Source organism: Phoxinus phoxinus (genome assembly GCF_949152265.1).
Source record: "Phoxinus phoxinus genome assembly, chromosome: 20".
Classification (NCBI taxonomy): domain Eukaryota; kingdom Metazoa; phylum Chordata; class Actinopteri; order Cypriniformes; family Leuciscidae; genus Phoxinus; species Phoxinus phoxinus.
In genome coordinates, this window is record NC_136895.1 from 22,974,502 (window position 1) to 22,989,648 (window position 15,147).

The 15,147-nt window shown below is 39.8% G+C and overlaps 1 protein-coding gene and 1 long non-coding RNA gene across 2 annotated transcripts in view; one reads left to right on the forward strand and one right to left on the reverse strand.

The window, feature by feature from the left end:
• The window catches only part of LOC306988988, a 241,940-nt gene that overhangs the window by 26,987 nt on the left and 199,806 nt on the right, over window positions 1-15,147 (reverse strand). The window lies entirely within an intron of this gene.
• The window catches only part of LOC306988961 (uncharacterized protein), a 220,421-nt gene continuing 207,028 nt past the window's right edge, over window positions 1,755-15,147 (forward strand). Inside the window, exons 1-3 of the mRNA XM_079594210.1 lie at window positions 1,755-2,101; window positions 2,659-2,973; window positions 3,595-3,909. Coding sequence (XP_079450336.1) covers window positions 2,700-2,973; window positions 3,595-3,909 — 589 coding nt within the window. The 5' untranslated portion in view covers window positions 1,755-2,101; window positions 2,659-2,699. The remainder of the gene's footprint in view (window positions 2,102-2,658; window positions 2,974-3,594; window positions 3,910-15,147) is intronic.

Sequence of the window (15,147 nt, forward strand, 5' to 3'; positions counted from 1 at the left end):
ACTCTGACTAGTCACATGATACAGTCAATGAAAACTAACATGTAGGCCTAATAAACAATGTGATGTAATAAACCCCTTAGCGTAGTTACTTTCCACCAAAATAGTTACTGTTGTCATTATAAATCTTTTAAAAAATATTAACATGGGATCTTGCAATGCTGCATGTTTTTAGTTTTTTTTTTCCAGTAGGCTTTGTTGCTCAATACAACGTCTGAGGTTTTACCAGTTTTATTTTAGGAACAATATCTGTAGTATGGCATATAAAATATGGTCAGCATGTTTATGAAGCACATGACTAAAGTTCACACATTTGTTGGTGTGATCGTGTGAAGCGCTGTGTCATCTATTTCTGTTAGTTTCTGAACTGCATCATTTCACACTGCATAAACATGTGTCACTTTGACGCTCAATGCCACAACTACAGAAATGTTTGACTATCATTTCCAACAGAAACAACCTCATCATAATAATTTTTTAAGAGATTTTAAAATTACAGTATAGTGATGGAATCAGATGGCATGGTGCATTGATATATATATATATATATATATTGTATCTTCTGCAATAGCACATTGAATGTTAGACATCCTCAGTTTTGTTGTTGTTCTTTTCTCACTTCTCACTTCTCATTCAGAAGCAACATCCTGTAGAGCATTTTGACAGTGTGTATTTCAGTAGAAAACAGCCTGTATATGATGTCGTATTTGGAGCTGATATAAACTGATCTCCCAACTTCCAAAACCATAACAACACAGAACTAAAAAGACTAAAAAACACCTTAGGCTGGATTTTTCAGAAGGGTATGGCAAATGTATTTTATAAAAGGTGTTTGATAAAATGTAGGCTATATACTTTGGAGTGTATGTATGCGTTACATACTGTGCTCTTCTGCTGATCTTCTAGGGTGGATATAGGCCTCAAAAATAATCAAATTATTTCTCAATGCTAAGTTTTCTGTAGGAAAATCCTCTGAGGCTTGTTAAAAGGCATCATCATCATCATCATCGCCCCCTAGTGTCCTGATGTGAGAATGTCCGATTCATCAGTGACGGACTGATAGTGACATCACAACAGCAGCCACGCCCACTACAGCAGAGACAACCAATCAGAACAGTTCCTGCTGTCTGAGGGAAAAACTCAATACGTTCAAAATCTTTCAAACAGGTTTCAATATGCAATATACAAACCATCAAATACCAACCCTTTAGAATGAAGCATAACGATTTTGTATAATTTATGTTAGTTTATTAATTTGTAGAGTGTGCTTTGTGAATTAATATTATATATATATATAAATGAGAGTAATCTGACCATGTGAACAGGAAGTTGACTATAGAAGAAGAAGTCACAGAAAGTAGCTATTTGATTTTTGAGATAGAGCCTCTAGTGTTGGAGTTATGAACAGTGTGACAACTTACCCATGTGACAACTTACCCCACTCTCCCTATTTGTCTTGTATTGGCCTGATTAACCTCCTTAAAAAAACACAAAACACCCTCTACAAATTAATAAACTGTTTCAATCGCGTATGGAGTGGACTTAGCCTACTGGTTATGATAAGGAGAAGGATGACCATTACCAACGCTGTAATCATTTCATCTGAGGACAGAAAAAATATATATATTACAAGATATATAAACAGGGCTAAAGGACGTGTGATTTCCGAAAAAAAAAAAAAATTTACGGAACACATTTTGGAAAACTCATGGATATTCATGAATGCTCCGCCCAATAAAAAACGAAAGTCTCGATAGACCAAACTGAGTTTGCAGAACGACCACAATCGTTCTTGCTGGCCCTTCCTGCCGTCCGTCCAGGCCTAACTGGTTTGAACTGGATAAATCTCTCTCTCACACACACACACACACACACACACACACACGAGAGAGAGAGAGAGATCTTTATGACCTACTTACTACTCTACACCTCCCGTTAACCGATAAAGAAGTTTCTAGGAGATCCTTCTAGATTTAAAGTCATACATTAATTGTTTGTTTCAGACTTCAGGCGTGATTTTTTTTTAAAACAACTATAGATCTGATCAACTGAAATGCCTCATACACTACTTTCATTCTTTGTGTGCTCATGGCATTTAATTTATGTATTGACAAATTTGAATCATATATAGGCCAACTACTTTTTTAAAATCTGCATTATTTCCAGAAAAAGATTCTGTTAATTCTTACCATAATGTTAGATGTAGTTTTTCATTTAGAACTCTGATCATTGTTTTGATGGATATATTTATCTTCTGGAAACATGTATAATGTGATTAGATGCTTTTATTTCAGTGAAGCGCAACTACTGTACATGTCTTATTGCCTGTCAGTTTCTCCAGTGATTTTGCCACTAAAGCTTTTAATTTGACCAAATATTTGCTGTAATGTACTTTTTTTCTTTCTATATTTTAGTGAGATTCTATTTCAAATTATTTTGAGAGAGAGAGAGAGAGAGAGAGAGAGAGAGAGAGAGAGAGAGAGAGAGAGAGAGAGAGAGAGAGAGAGAGAGAGAGAGAGAGAGAGAGAGAGAGAGAGAGAGAGAGAGAGAGAGAAATATAATGTTTAGGGCAATTTTGTAAAAAAAAAAAAAAACTAAAACTTTTATAATGAAACCAAGAGCCTTCCTCTGTGTCTGATGATGTTCCTCTTGGTTCTCCAGGAGTGTTTGGTTACACAGATGCAGTGAAGTCAGTGTCAGTGATGGAGGGAGATTCTCTCACTCTAAACACTGAACTCACAGACATACAGAGAGATGATGAGATCCAGTGGAGGTTTGGAGACAGTCGCATCGCTAGAGTGATCAGGAACATTACTAGATATGATGATGATGAGAGATTCAGAGACAGACTGAAACTGGATCAGACTGGATCTCTGACCATCAGTGACATCAGAACCACAGACTCTGGACTTTATCAACTAAGAACCATTATTAGGAATGAGGAGTTTATCAAGAGATTCAATGTTACTGTCGATGGTGAGCATAATTACAGTGTAATTTATTCAGTCCTCTTCATATAAAAAATGTAAACAGTGCTTAATCATTTGCGTAATCCTTAACTCTTTTCCCTCCAGCGTTTTTTAATTTATTTTTTTATCATTCTCACAAAAGATTCTTGGCCCCCAGAATATTTTGTTGTATTGATATCGGAATATGCAATATATCAAAAGAAAGAACAGACCCTCTGCTTTTAAACAAACAAACAAACAAACAAACAAACAAACAAACAAACAAAAAGTATTCTGTCATCATTCCTTTTTTTATCAACACTTGAATATGGGTAAGTTACATTATTTGAGCAAAAATCGGAGAAATCGTGTTTTTGTCAAAAACTACGTCTGGATCGGATTCAGAACGATGATCAAAACACAGATGGAGTAAATCGAGTCCATCAACACTCTTAATGCTTCACACAATCGGCCAAAGAACGTGCATGTAAATGAGCTCAGTATGCAAACAGTGACACTGATCATACCATACACTTTTTAGATGTTATAAATTATTTCATGATAAAAAAATAAAATAAAAAGTAAAAATAAGAAAAAAATGCAATCTGACACAAATAATGCTGAGTCTGGACTTGACTTTGTCTTGCAGGAGTGTTTGGTTACACAGATGCAGTGAAGTCAGTGTCAGTGATGGAGGGAGAATCTGTCACTCTAAACCCTGAACTCACAGACATACAGAGAGATGATGAGATCCAGTGGAGGTTTGAAAACAGTCGCATCGCTAGAGTGATCATGAACATTACTAGATATGATGATGATGAGAGATTCAGAGACAGACTGAAACTGGATCAGACTGGATCTCTGACCATCAGTGACATCAGAACCACAGACTCTGGACTTTATCAACTAAGAACCATTATTAGGAATGAGGAGTTTATCAAGAGATTCAATGTTACTGTTGATGGTGAGCATAATTACATGTGATTGCTTCAATCATCGTCATAATAAAATATACATTATTATTGTCATAATCCATAAGGATATTTTAAGATTATTTATTATAATTATTGAAGATACATTTCAGATGCAGTTTTTTAACCTTATTCTAACATTTACAGTATATTTATCCAACAAAAGAATTAAAATCACCAAACATTACCCCTCCAGTCCATGAAAAACATCCAGGTCCACATTATATTACCTCCCGCACAAGGGGCAAAAGAAACACATTATAGAACTGAAATAGTTTATTATTAAATAAACTTCATCCAAGTGTCATGAACATCGGTGTATGGATCAGACGATCCATTTTGCTCTTACAGGAGGATGCACAGATATATTACAACAATATGCAACATTACACAATGAATACAATAACTGTGAGTAAAACTCTGTACGACAGGGTGAATTACTACAGATCCAGGGGCATTACAATTTTTTTGTAAATTTCTTTGATGAGATCAGAGCAAAATAACTTACAAGAACAAGTAGGCTACAGCAGGGCAGAATATGCATTTTAATTAAATGCATAATTAACTTTAATGAACTCAACCTAACAAAGATGAAGTAAAGCTACTCATAAGAAAAAAACAATCCAAGGGACTCGAGTAATTCGTTTTTAGAAAAATATAAAAAGCCTTTATTCTTTCATGGCTGAAAAACAGGCGACATGCAACGGCACAACTAGTGCGGCCAATTAGCCTTCATTATGGTGTGAAGTAAAGTAATGAAGTAAAGCTCAACTCAACCAGATAATTTTTTTTTAGTGAAAGAAATACATGTATTAGAAAGTATAAGAAAAATGTATAAGAAAGCCAAAATATTAAATATCATGAATGTATATTTACTGAGTAGGCTAACTTACTGGTTTGTAGAGAGGGGTCAATGATCATTTTCACCTGAGATTTGGAGTCAAATTACAGGGGAGTAAAAATTACTTCAGAAAGATGGTAGAATCATTATTTTATTTTTACACAGATATTGGAACGTCTATTGGTAAAATCTGTTTAATTTTTAGCAATCTTTGTTTCATTATGCCAACAGTGACAGTTATAATATGGTCAACTGTACACAGTTCATTATATTTATTTTCATATACAAGCAACAAAACTTAAATTACATCCAGTTTATTAGCAACAGTGCACAAGCGTGAATCCCGCGATATCAGTCTTTGATCTCACAGGTGTCAGATCCACTGCGAGAAGAGAGATCTGTCCGTCTTGCCTGCACTTTTTTCACTCCTCCTCTCACTGCAGCGACTACTCTCGACTATATTTCAGACGAGGCACGGCGCATCTCAAACAAGCCTAAAATCTGAAAATGCTCCTCCCCTCTGCAATGACGGCCCTTCTCTAATGATGTCAGTTTGACAGGTTGGGCTTCGGCTTAACGTCCTTAACCCCACCCCTCCAACTGACAGTCTGCTGCCTGAATGAAACGCCTACTTTAATAGATCCAATCAGGTTCCAGTTGGAAAAAAACAAGCCACACCCTCTATTTTCTCATTTAGTATTCCGTTTCTCTCGGAAATACGTCACAACACTGAAATGAAGTCAGTTGCAACTTGCGGTTAACTGGGACTTTAACGCACCTTAACAATGGGACAATGTTTAGATAATATACATCTGACAGGAAGGGTGTACTATGAATATAAGATCCTTTAGGAGAGAGAATAGATGGTGCTCAAGAACCTTGAAAAACAAGAGCCACTGTATTCGGATTTTGTATTTTTTTATTTATTTTTCCAAAATGAGTGGATTATATTTTACATCTGAATTCATTGTTATGAGAGAAAATCAGGGGCTGTGTGTATAAGCACTGATCTCTGTGTGTGATGAGACTGACTAACACTGACATTAAAGCAGATTCTCACTGTTATATATTCACATCTCTGGTTCTCTAATATCTTCCAGCTAAGCCGACCACTCCACAAAGTCCTTCATCGTCTGAAAGTGAGAATACAGAGGGTAACGAAGCCGATATTCAGATCAACAGCACAATTATGAGTGTGATATTGCTTTTATACAACAGTTCAATAAACCATTTTATATAGTGCGTTGTTACATAATATGGCCAATTGTTTACTGCTTTTTTCTTTGCAAAAAAATAGGCAATTACTTGAGCAGTTGATGGTAAATGTACATGTAAATTAAACAGACACTACTGTACTGACATTAACAGTAAATAGCACTGATAAATTGAATACATTGCTTGTTTGAGGAAATTCAACATTTTGCCATTAGAAAGGAAAAATAGATGGCATGTAATCTAGAGACAGGAGTAAGAGAGAACAGCACAAACAGTGTTATTTCTGAGGAACAAATAAGGGTTCGCACTCTTTCGGTAAAAACGTTAGGCCAATAATAGCTCAGGATGTTTCTGCAGGAAACTGGACTTCCGGAATGAAAAACTTTTAAGAAATGGTTGTGTCTGTGAGAGAGAATGAGTGTGGCCTTCATACATTCCACTGGAATTATAAGCAACATATATCAGCTAAAAAGGACATTGTAGAAAATACATACGCGGAGCGGAGTGCCTAAAACCCCCTTAGCTGTTCTAAATCCACTGTAAAACACGGCTTCAAGGGGCTTATTGCTTTTATAAAACGGTTACTCCATAATTTTCATTTTGATATTTATTTTATTCATAAAATAAACACCAGCAACAAAAAATATAACATTAAACACATGTATTCCTCCGCCAAGCAATGTAGTTCCAAAGAGGTTGCCAAGCAACACATGCAGCAAACAAAGCATCACAAACGGCAGTTGCGCAGTAATACTAATGTAATGCGGTCACAGGTGTGTGTTTGTTGAGTAGGCCTAATTTACAACGGCTTCGAACGCGGCTCAACCAATCAGAATCAAGGACTGGAACTACCCATTTTATAATTAGTTTTTTAGTCAGTAAAGCAAGGCCAAAACGATTGAAACCTGTGTTTTTTAACAGTTCTGTTTCAGTATTGGGATGTTTTTCACTGTTCTGATTGGTTGTCTTTGCTGTAGTGGGCGTGGCTTCTGTCATGAGGTCACTATCAGTCCGTCATCAGACACTAGGCTTGAGATGAGCAAAATCTACGCCGAACCGATATCCAGGACTGCGTTACTGTCCAAAATTTTCATGCCCTTCACTCGCTAACTTACCTCTGCCTCGTTCACTCGGATGTACGTCATTGTTTACGTTGCATGAGTGCCCACTACTGGCGTAACCTTTGCTATAGGCTGAATTGGCGCTGGATTTGCACCGGGTGTATGATAGGGCCCAAATACCCTCCATTATATAAACACAAGACCATCATTCTGTGTGAGAAACACTGACTCATAACCCGTAATATCTATTGAGGAATTTGCAGCAAATTTCTGTAATTTCTTTATTTTGAGCTCCTGCAGTTTTTGAATGTGAAACATCAGGTTTGTTTTTCTCCTTTAACCTTTTGTGTTTGTGTTTCTTACAGAAATCTGAAAAGACGGAGGTGGTTTATACATGTTTGATCACAGATCAATAATCAAACTCTCTGATTCTGTTTGTTTACAAATGATGTGTTGATCATCGTATTGACATTTGTGTTTTATACTGCATTAATCTTTCAAATAAAATAAAATGTACATTTATTGAAGTAAATCCTGCTTTTGAGTTTCCTTTAGACTGATATTGATATTCACATAATTTATGATCATCATCATAATATATTTTCGGCCAGATTTGCTAAACAGGGCAAATTAGTGTGAGACCGCAATCCCACAAAACCACTGGTGTGAGTGGAAAGTTCAGCCAGCAACAATATCACCCTGTAGCCCAAGACTGGTCACCCACTGAAGCTAAGCAGGGCTGAGCTGGTCAGTACCTGGATGGGAGACTCCTGCAAAAACCAGGTTTCTGCTGGTAGAGGTGTTAGTGAGGCCAGCAGGGGGCGCTCACCCTGTGGTCTGTGTGGGTCCTAACACGCCAGTATAGTGATGTGGACACTATACTGTCACAAGCACCATCCTTCAGATGATATGTTAAACCGAGGCCTGAAACCAACACATCTGCCCATGGTGCTGTAACCTCTCCGCTTTCTCCTCGCTTAGGACTCGAACCAGCATCTCCGGCATGGAAAGTGTGTGCATTGGAAAAACTGCATTTAAAAAAATTACAAAATTGTAATATTCACATGTTAAACGGATATTATTATATTTAGTTTCTTGGCTTTTATAAACTAGATATTTTCTTAAAGGGTAGAACAGGGGTGTCAAACCCTGATCCTGGAAGGAAATCGTCCTGCAGAGTTTATATCAAACACAACAAAACCTGCTAAAAGTCTTCAGATTTACTTGGAAATCTGACCAGCCCTAAGATTGAAGATGAGAAAACATTAGACATTTTTATGCCTGCATTTTTGGACACTTAGGGACAGATTTACAAACAGCATAGAAATTTTTATGCCTGCATTTTTGGACACTTAGGGACAGATTTACAAACAGCTCATGCCCTCATTTGGCATTAAAAAAACTGAGATACTAGCGATGAAGTATCTAGCTGAGATACTACACTCTTAGAAGAAAAGGTTCTATATAGAACCAATAGGGTTCTTTACTTAACTCCAAAGAACCTTTTATGCTAAAAAGGTTCTATAATGACAAGAAAGAACCCTTTCTTGGGTTCTATAAAGAACCTTTTAGGGGTTCCAAATATGAAGCGCCTATAGAACCTTTTTTTCTACCTTTTTCGAATCGAACTTTTAGCATAGCTTAGCATAGATCATTGAATCTGATTAGACCGTTAGCATCTTTCTCTTAAAAATAACCAAAGAATTTCGATATTTTTCCTATTTAAACCTTGACTCTTCTGTAGTTACATCGTGTACTAAGACCGATGGAAAATGAGAAGTTGTGAGTTTCTAGGCCGATATGTCTAGGAACTATACTCTCATTCCTGCGTAATAATCAAGGAACTTTGGTGCCGTACCATGTGTGAAGCAGGCGCAATGATATTATGCTACTTAGTTCCGGTGTGGTGAAGTGTTGAGTCCCACTGAAGTGATGGGTCCCAGCCTAAGACCCCAGTAGTAGGCCTATGCCTGATCTAAAGCTGTTCTCGCGGTTCTTAATGTAATCAATCAAACTTTAATTCATGTAGTAATCTTTTATTTTTATCCTGAGTATTTATATAGTCAAAGTGAAAGAAATAACATGTTTAGATATGTTTTGAGACATTGTTAAGCAATATACTAAGCTGTATGCTGTGCTACTATCTAAGCTAACTAAAAAAACACTAAGAACGAGAAAGGTTTAATTTCACAATCTATAGCTTTGGTTATATACTAGTAGGCTATATGAAACATATAATTTAAAAGATATTAATAGTCGTTATAACGTAGTTCAATTTGTAATAAAGTGATATCTGATTTGTAACCAGTCACTAAATTGCTTGGGTCCTAAGCTGGGACATGTGCATGGACATGGCATCTCCATGTTGTCCTGCTTGGTATTGCAGTTTGACTTGTAGTTATTTATATATTTTAAAGGCTCTAAACTAAAAAAAAATTCTTTGCTAAATTGTGAATTATGAAAATAAAAAAGTATTTTTAATTCACCTCGACAAAAGCTTGCAGAAAATACAGTTTTGTGCAGAACCATTCTCAAACTTAATCCTGAACTTGGTAAAACAACTTGTTTCAAGCCATCAAAATATGTTTTACGTCTTAATATGTTTTCCTGTTAACTTTTTCTTAAACTTTTTCTATTTTACTAAATATTTTTTACTATAAAATTACTATAAAATCAAAGCCATATGTCTAACCAAGTTGTGTTCCAAATTTGAAGTTGATTTCACAAAAATGTAAGTTCCCATGAGATTTTGTTTAGGCATATTACCAAAAATAACCACCGGGTGACATATATTCCATTGAAAAAATAATTTAGAGTAGCCTACCAATTCTATGGAAACGCAACGTCCAAGTTAATGTAGTTATAGCGATAAAAATATGATATTATATTTTAGAGGATAATATATACTTTTTAGAAGATAATATTATTTTATTATTTTGTATTGACAAATACTATAGTATATGTTTTATTATGAACTTTTAGCATGAAAACCAAAGTTTCAATTATTAAAAGTGTGTTTTGAAGTTTTGTGACAAAGGTCAGAACTCCTGTTATGATGTAGATTTTTTGAAGGTGCACTCTTGTCATAAATTCATCTATTACTGTTCCTACATAATTTGTAACACATAATAGTGCTGAAATATCTATTTAGGAGTCTTAGACCTTCCCAACGATATAGTTTGTCATGATTAGATTAGGATTTAATTGTAATATAGTGAAGTAAACGTAGGCGTCCCGATAGCGGGACGGTGACAGTTAACAAGCATGCTCGACATGATTAAATATGTAGGCTACATTAAAATATCATTGTAGAAAGTGTGTTTTCATGTTCAGTCACTAGGAGGAGCTGCAGGATCTTCATCTGCTCTAGAAGATCAGCCCATAATCTGATCTCTGAAGACAAACCTTGAGACACTCTGATCCTGCTTTGTTCAGACTAGTATTTTAGGCTGTGAAGCAAGGACGAAATCTATTGAAAACTGTTTGAAATATTTTGAACAGTTCTGTTACAGTATTGGGATGTTTTTCACTGTTCTGATTGGTTGTCTCTGCTGTAGTGGGTGTGGCTGCTGTTGTGATGTCACTATCAGTCCGTCACTGATGAATCAGACATTCTCACATCAGGACACTAGGGGGCGATGATGATGATGATGATGATGATGATGCCTTTTACAAGCCTCAGATGATTGTTTTGCTACAGATCATTTGTGAAATAATTTGATTATTTTTGTAGCCTATTCGCCTATATCCACCCTAGAAGATGATCTGAGAGCACAGTATGAAAAGCATATAGGCTACATAAACATACAGGCTGTTTTCTACGGAAATAGACACTGTCAAAATGTTCTACAGGATGTTGCTTCTGAGTGAAATGAGAAGTGAGAAAAGAAAAAAAAGAGAACATTCAATAGGCTATTGCAGAAAATACTGCACTGGTAGGCTAAGTAAATGCCAGTAGACTATATATCAGTACACCATGCCATTTGATTCCATCGCTGTACTGTCATTTTAAAATTACTTTAAAAAATATTTATAATGAGGTTGTTTCTGCTGGAAATTAAAGTCAAACATTTCAGTTGGAAGTTGAGACATTGACCCTTAATGTGAAAATTTTTTATTCAGTGTGAACTGGCACAGTTCAGAAACTAGCATAAATAGATGAAAATGAAACAGAGCCTCACACGATCACACCAACAAATGTGTGAACTTTAGTCATGTGCTTCATAAACATGCTGACCATATTTTATATGCAATAGATATTGTTCCTAAAATAAAACTTGTACAACTTTAGGACGTTGCATTGAGCCATAATATAGGCAAAAAAAAATAAAAAAATCTTAAAACATGCACCGTTACAAGATCCAAATTATTGTGCTTTATAACATTATTTATGTATAATGACAATAGTAACTATCATGAAACTGCTCCGAGGGTAACCCACAGTCAAAAATCAATCCAAAAACAGGCAAAGGCCAAAACACAAGGTAAACAGTCCAACAGTCATGGGACACAGGAAAGAGCAAAAAGTCAAAACCATGAACATGAGAAACAAATGGCAGCACACTTATAAATGCAGTGTAGACACATACAATACTTCACAATGAAAGGCTGAGTGAACAGGGTTTATATAGGCTTTATAACAAGGTAATGAGAAACAGCTGTAGACAATCTTGGATTATGAGAACAGGCAATGCATTATGGGTAATGTTGTCCTTGATGGAAAGACGGGGGTGAAGCCAGCTGGTGATCGTGACAGTAACTATATTTCGGTGGAAACGTACTCGGTTACCTAACGTAACCTCGGTTCTCTCCAGAAGAGGGAACGAGTACTGCGTAATGTAAAATTACGCACCGGGTAAAGTCTCTTTGCTCAAAATATAGAAGCCAAAATGTATCCCTAAATTTGTATATATTGTCAACGCAGTGCAGCAGCAGGCAGACCTAGAGCGAGCTGTCTTGCGCGCTCATTGGCTGCCCTGCGGCAACTGCAGCAGCCTACCACTGAGCCGGGTGTGACGTCATGCCCAATGGGCTTTGACCTCACGCGTCAAAGCCCGCCAAAATGGGAGTGGCTTAGTGTATAAAAGGACGGCTCAGGCTGCTTACCACTGGTTTTCATCGCCTGAAGCAAAATGAGCTCGGGGCGCGACACGGCAGGGAACGCAGTACTCGTTCCCTCTTCTAGAGAGAACCGAGGTTACGTTAGGTAACCGAGTACGTTCTCTTACGAGAGGTTCTCTCGTACTGCGTAATGTAAAGTTACGCACCGGGAACCCCTTGTCAACGCCGTGTGCGCTAAGCATTCACTACATGAATCCCAAGGGGGAAAGCCCCGGGGGACACAGATAAGTGAGAAACAGGCGGCCAAAGGAGTGGGCTCACCCATGTATACATAAGCACTTCGAAGGGGATATACATACAGAACGGCACCGCCGGTCTATACTTGTAGCACAGCTCAACCAGGGCAGTCGTTAGAGACTTTTAAACTGAAAGAAGTCTAGCCTGCAGGGCGGGAACTTTCAGGTTATAAAACTTAACAAATGTAGAGGGGGAGGCCCAGCCTGCCGCTGTACAAATTGTACGCTGTACAAATGCCCACGGAGAGGCCATGCCTAACGCCCAGAGGGCATTGCAGGTCTTTTGACGCATAAGCCGCAGCAATAGTGTCCACTATCCATCTGGATAGGCTCTGTTTCGAGGCGGCGAAACCCTTGGTGCGCCCACCAAACGGAACAAAAAGCTGCTCCGAGTGCCTGAAGGCGGCGGAGCGCGTGATGTAAATTCTCAGTCCTCTGACAGGGCAAAGGAGGTTCGCGTCGACCTCGCTGCCGGATGTCGGCAAAGCTGAGAGTGAAATGATATGCGCTCTGAAGGGGGTGCCGATCGCTTTGGGGACATAACCATGTCTCGGTTTAAGGACGACTTTAGAGTCATTAGGTCCGAACTCGAGACACGCAGCGCTAACAGATAACGCGTGTAAGTCACCCACACGTTTAACTGATGCAAGAGCGATCAGAAACGTGGTTTTGAGCGCGAGGTACTTCAGATCCACAGAGTGTAACGGTTCAAAGGGATGTGCTTTCAGGGCCTCTATAGGACCAAGGAAAGATCCCAAATAGGAACTGATGGGGGCCGTGGGGGATTCATCCTCCTGGCTCCTCTAAGGAAGCGGATGATGAGCTCGTTCCTTCCTATTGCCTGGCCGCGCGTCGACTCGGCGAACACTGCGATGGCCGCGACATATACTTTTGAGCGTGGAGGGGGACCTACCTATGTCCAACAGCTCTTGAAGGAAGCAAAGCACCCACGAAACTCCGCAAGTTTGTGGTTCCAGGCCTTTGCCCGTGCACCATTTAGTAAACACAAACCATTTAGACGCATAAAGCCGCCTGGTAGAGGGGGCTCTAGACTGCGTAATCGTGTTCACGACCCCTTCTGGCAGAGCAACGGGTATCCGTTGATTATCCATGCATGCAGAGACCATAGCTCTGGATGAGGATGCCAAATCGACCTGCCGGCTTGGGAAAGGAAGTCCTTCCTCACCGGGATCGACCATGGGGCTGAGTCTGACAGCCGCACCAACTCCAAGAACCACGTCTGATTCTCCTATCGGGGGGCTATGAGGAGCACCGAATGACGCATTTTTCTGATTCTCTTGATTACCTGTGGTAATATTGAGACCGGAGGGAACGCATATAACGGGCATCTGGGCCATGTCTGGGCCAGAGCGTCCTCGTTCTTCGAAAAGAACCTTGGGCAGTGGGCGTTGTCTATCGACGCGAATAGGTCGACTTTTGCCTTGCCGAAACGGCGCCACAATAACTGGACTGACTGTGGGTGCAGGGACCATTCCCCCAGGGGAATGTTGTCCCTGGACAGTTTGTCCGGGCCGGCGTTCAGGCGTCCTGGCACATGAGCGGCTCTGAGCGAGCGCAAAGGGTGCTGAGCCCAGACGAGCAGGCATTCTGCCAAATTGCAGAGGGTTCTGGATCTGACACCGCCCTGGCGGTTCACGTATGATACCACAGACATGTCCGTTCGAACCAATACGTGGTGGGCCCGTAGAAATGGGAGGAAGTATTTCAAGGTGTTCTCGACCGCTATCATCTCCAGACAGTTTATATGGAGGCACTTCTCCGTGTCTGACCAGAGGCCAAAGACCGGTCTGCCCTCGAGAATACTGCCCCAACCTAGGTTGGAGGCGTCCGTCGAGATACCTTTTCGGTACGAGACCGCTCCCATTGTCACTCCCCGCTGATACCAGTCGGTCACTAACCAGGGCTGCAGAGCTGAAACGCAGCTCTGAGTCACTCTGATTCCCGAACCGCCGGAGGCCCAGGCTCGGTGATGTACACGATCAGCCAGCGTTGCAGAGGGCGCATACGCAATAGACCTAGCCGGAGCACTGCTGCGGCTGAACCCATAATTCAGGGGTTCAGCATTCTCCAGCATTCTCTGAAACGTTTTCAGGGGAAAAACACTGCCCTTCTGGAAAGACGTGGCCAGACTCTGAACACGGCGCGCGCGCTGTGTTGATAAGCGGGCCGTCATCGCCACCGGGCCGTCATCGCCACCGAGTCGAGCTCTATTCCCAGAAAAGAGGCTGACTGACGGGGCAGCAGTGAGCTCTTGGTCCAGTTGACCGTGAGACCCAAGCTTTCCAGATGACTGAGTAGCACAGTTCTGTGAGGCATGAGTTCCGCCTCTGATTGTGCTAAAATTAGCCAATCGTCCAAATAGTTCAGGATTCGCATCCCCTGACGCCTCAGGGAAGCGAGAGCCGCGTTCATGCACTTCGTAAATGTACGGGGTGCTAAAGACAGGCCGAGCGGCAGGACGGTGTACTGATATACCTGACCATCGAAGGCGAATCTCAAGAATGGCCTGTGACGGGGTATGATCTGAATCTGTAAGTACGCGTCTTTCAGATCGAGATAAATAAACCAGTCCCTCGGGCGAATTTGCGCGAGGATTTGTCTGGTCATGATCATTTTGAACGGTCTTTTCATGAGAGCTCTGTTCAAATGTCTCAGATCTAGTATAGGTCTGAGAGCTCCGTCCTTCTTGGGCACGAGAAAATAACGGCTGTAAAAGCCTGACTCGCTAGAAGGATG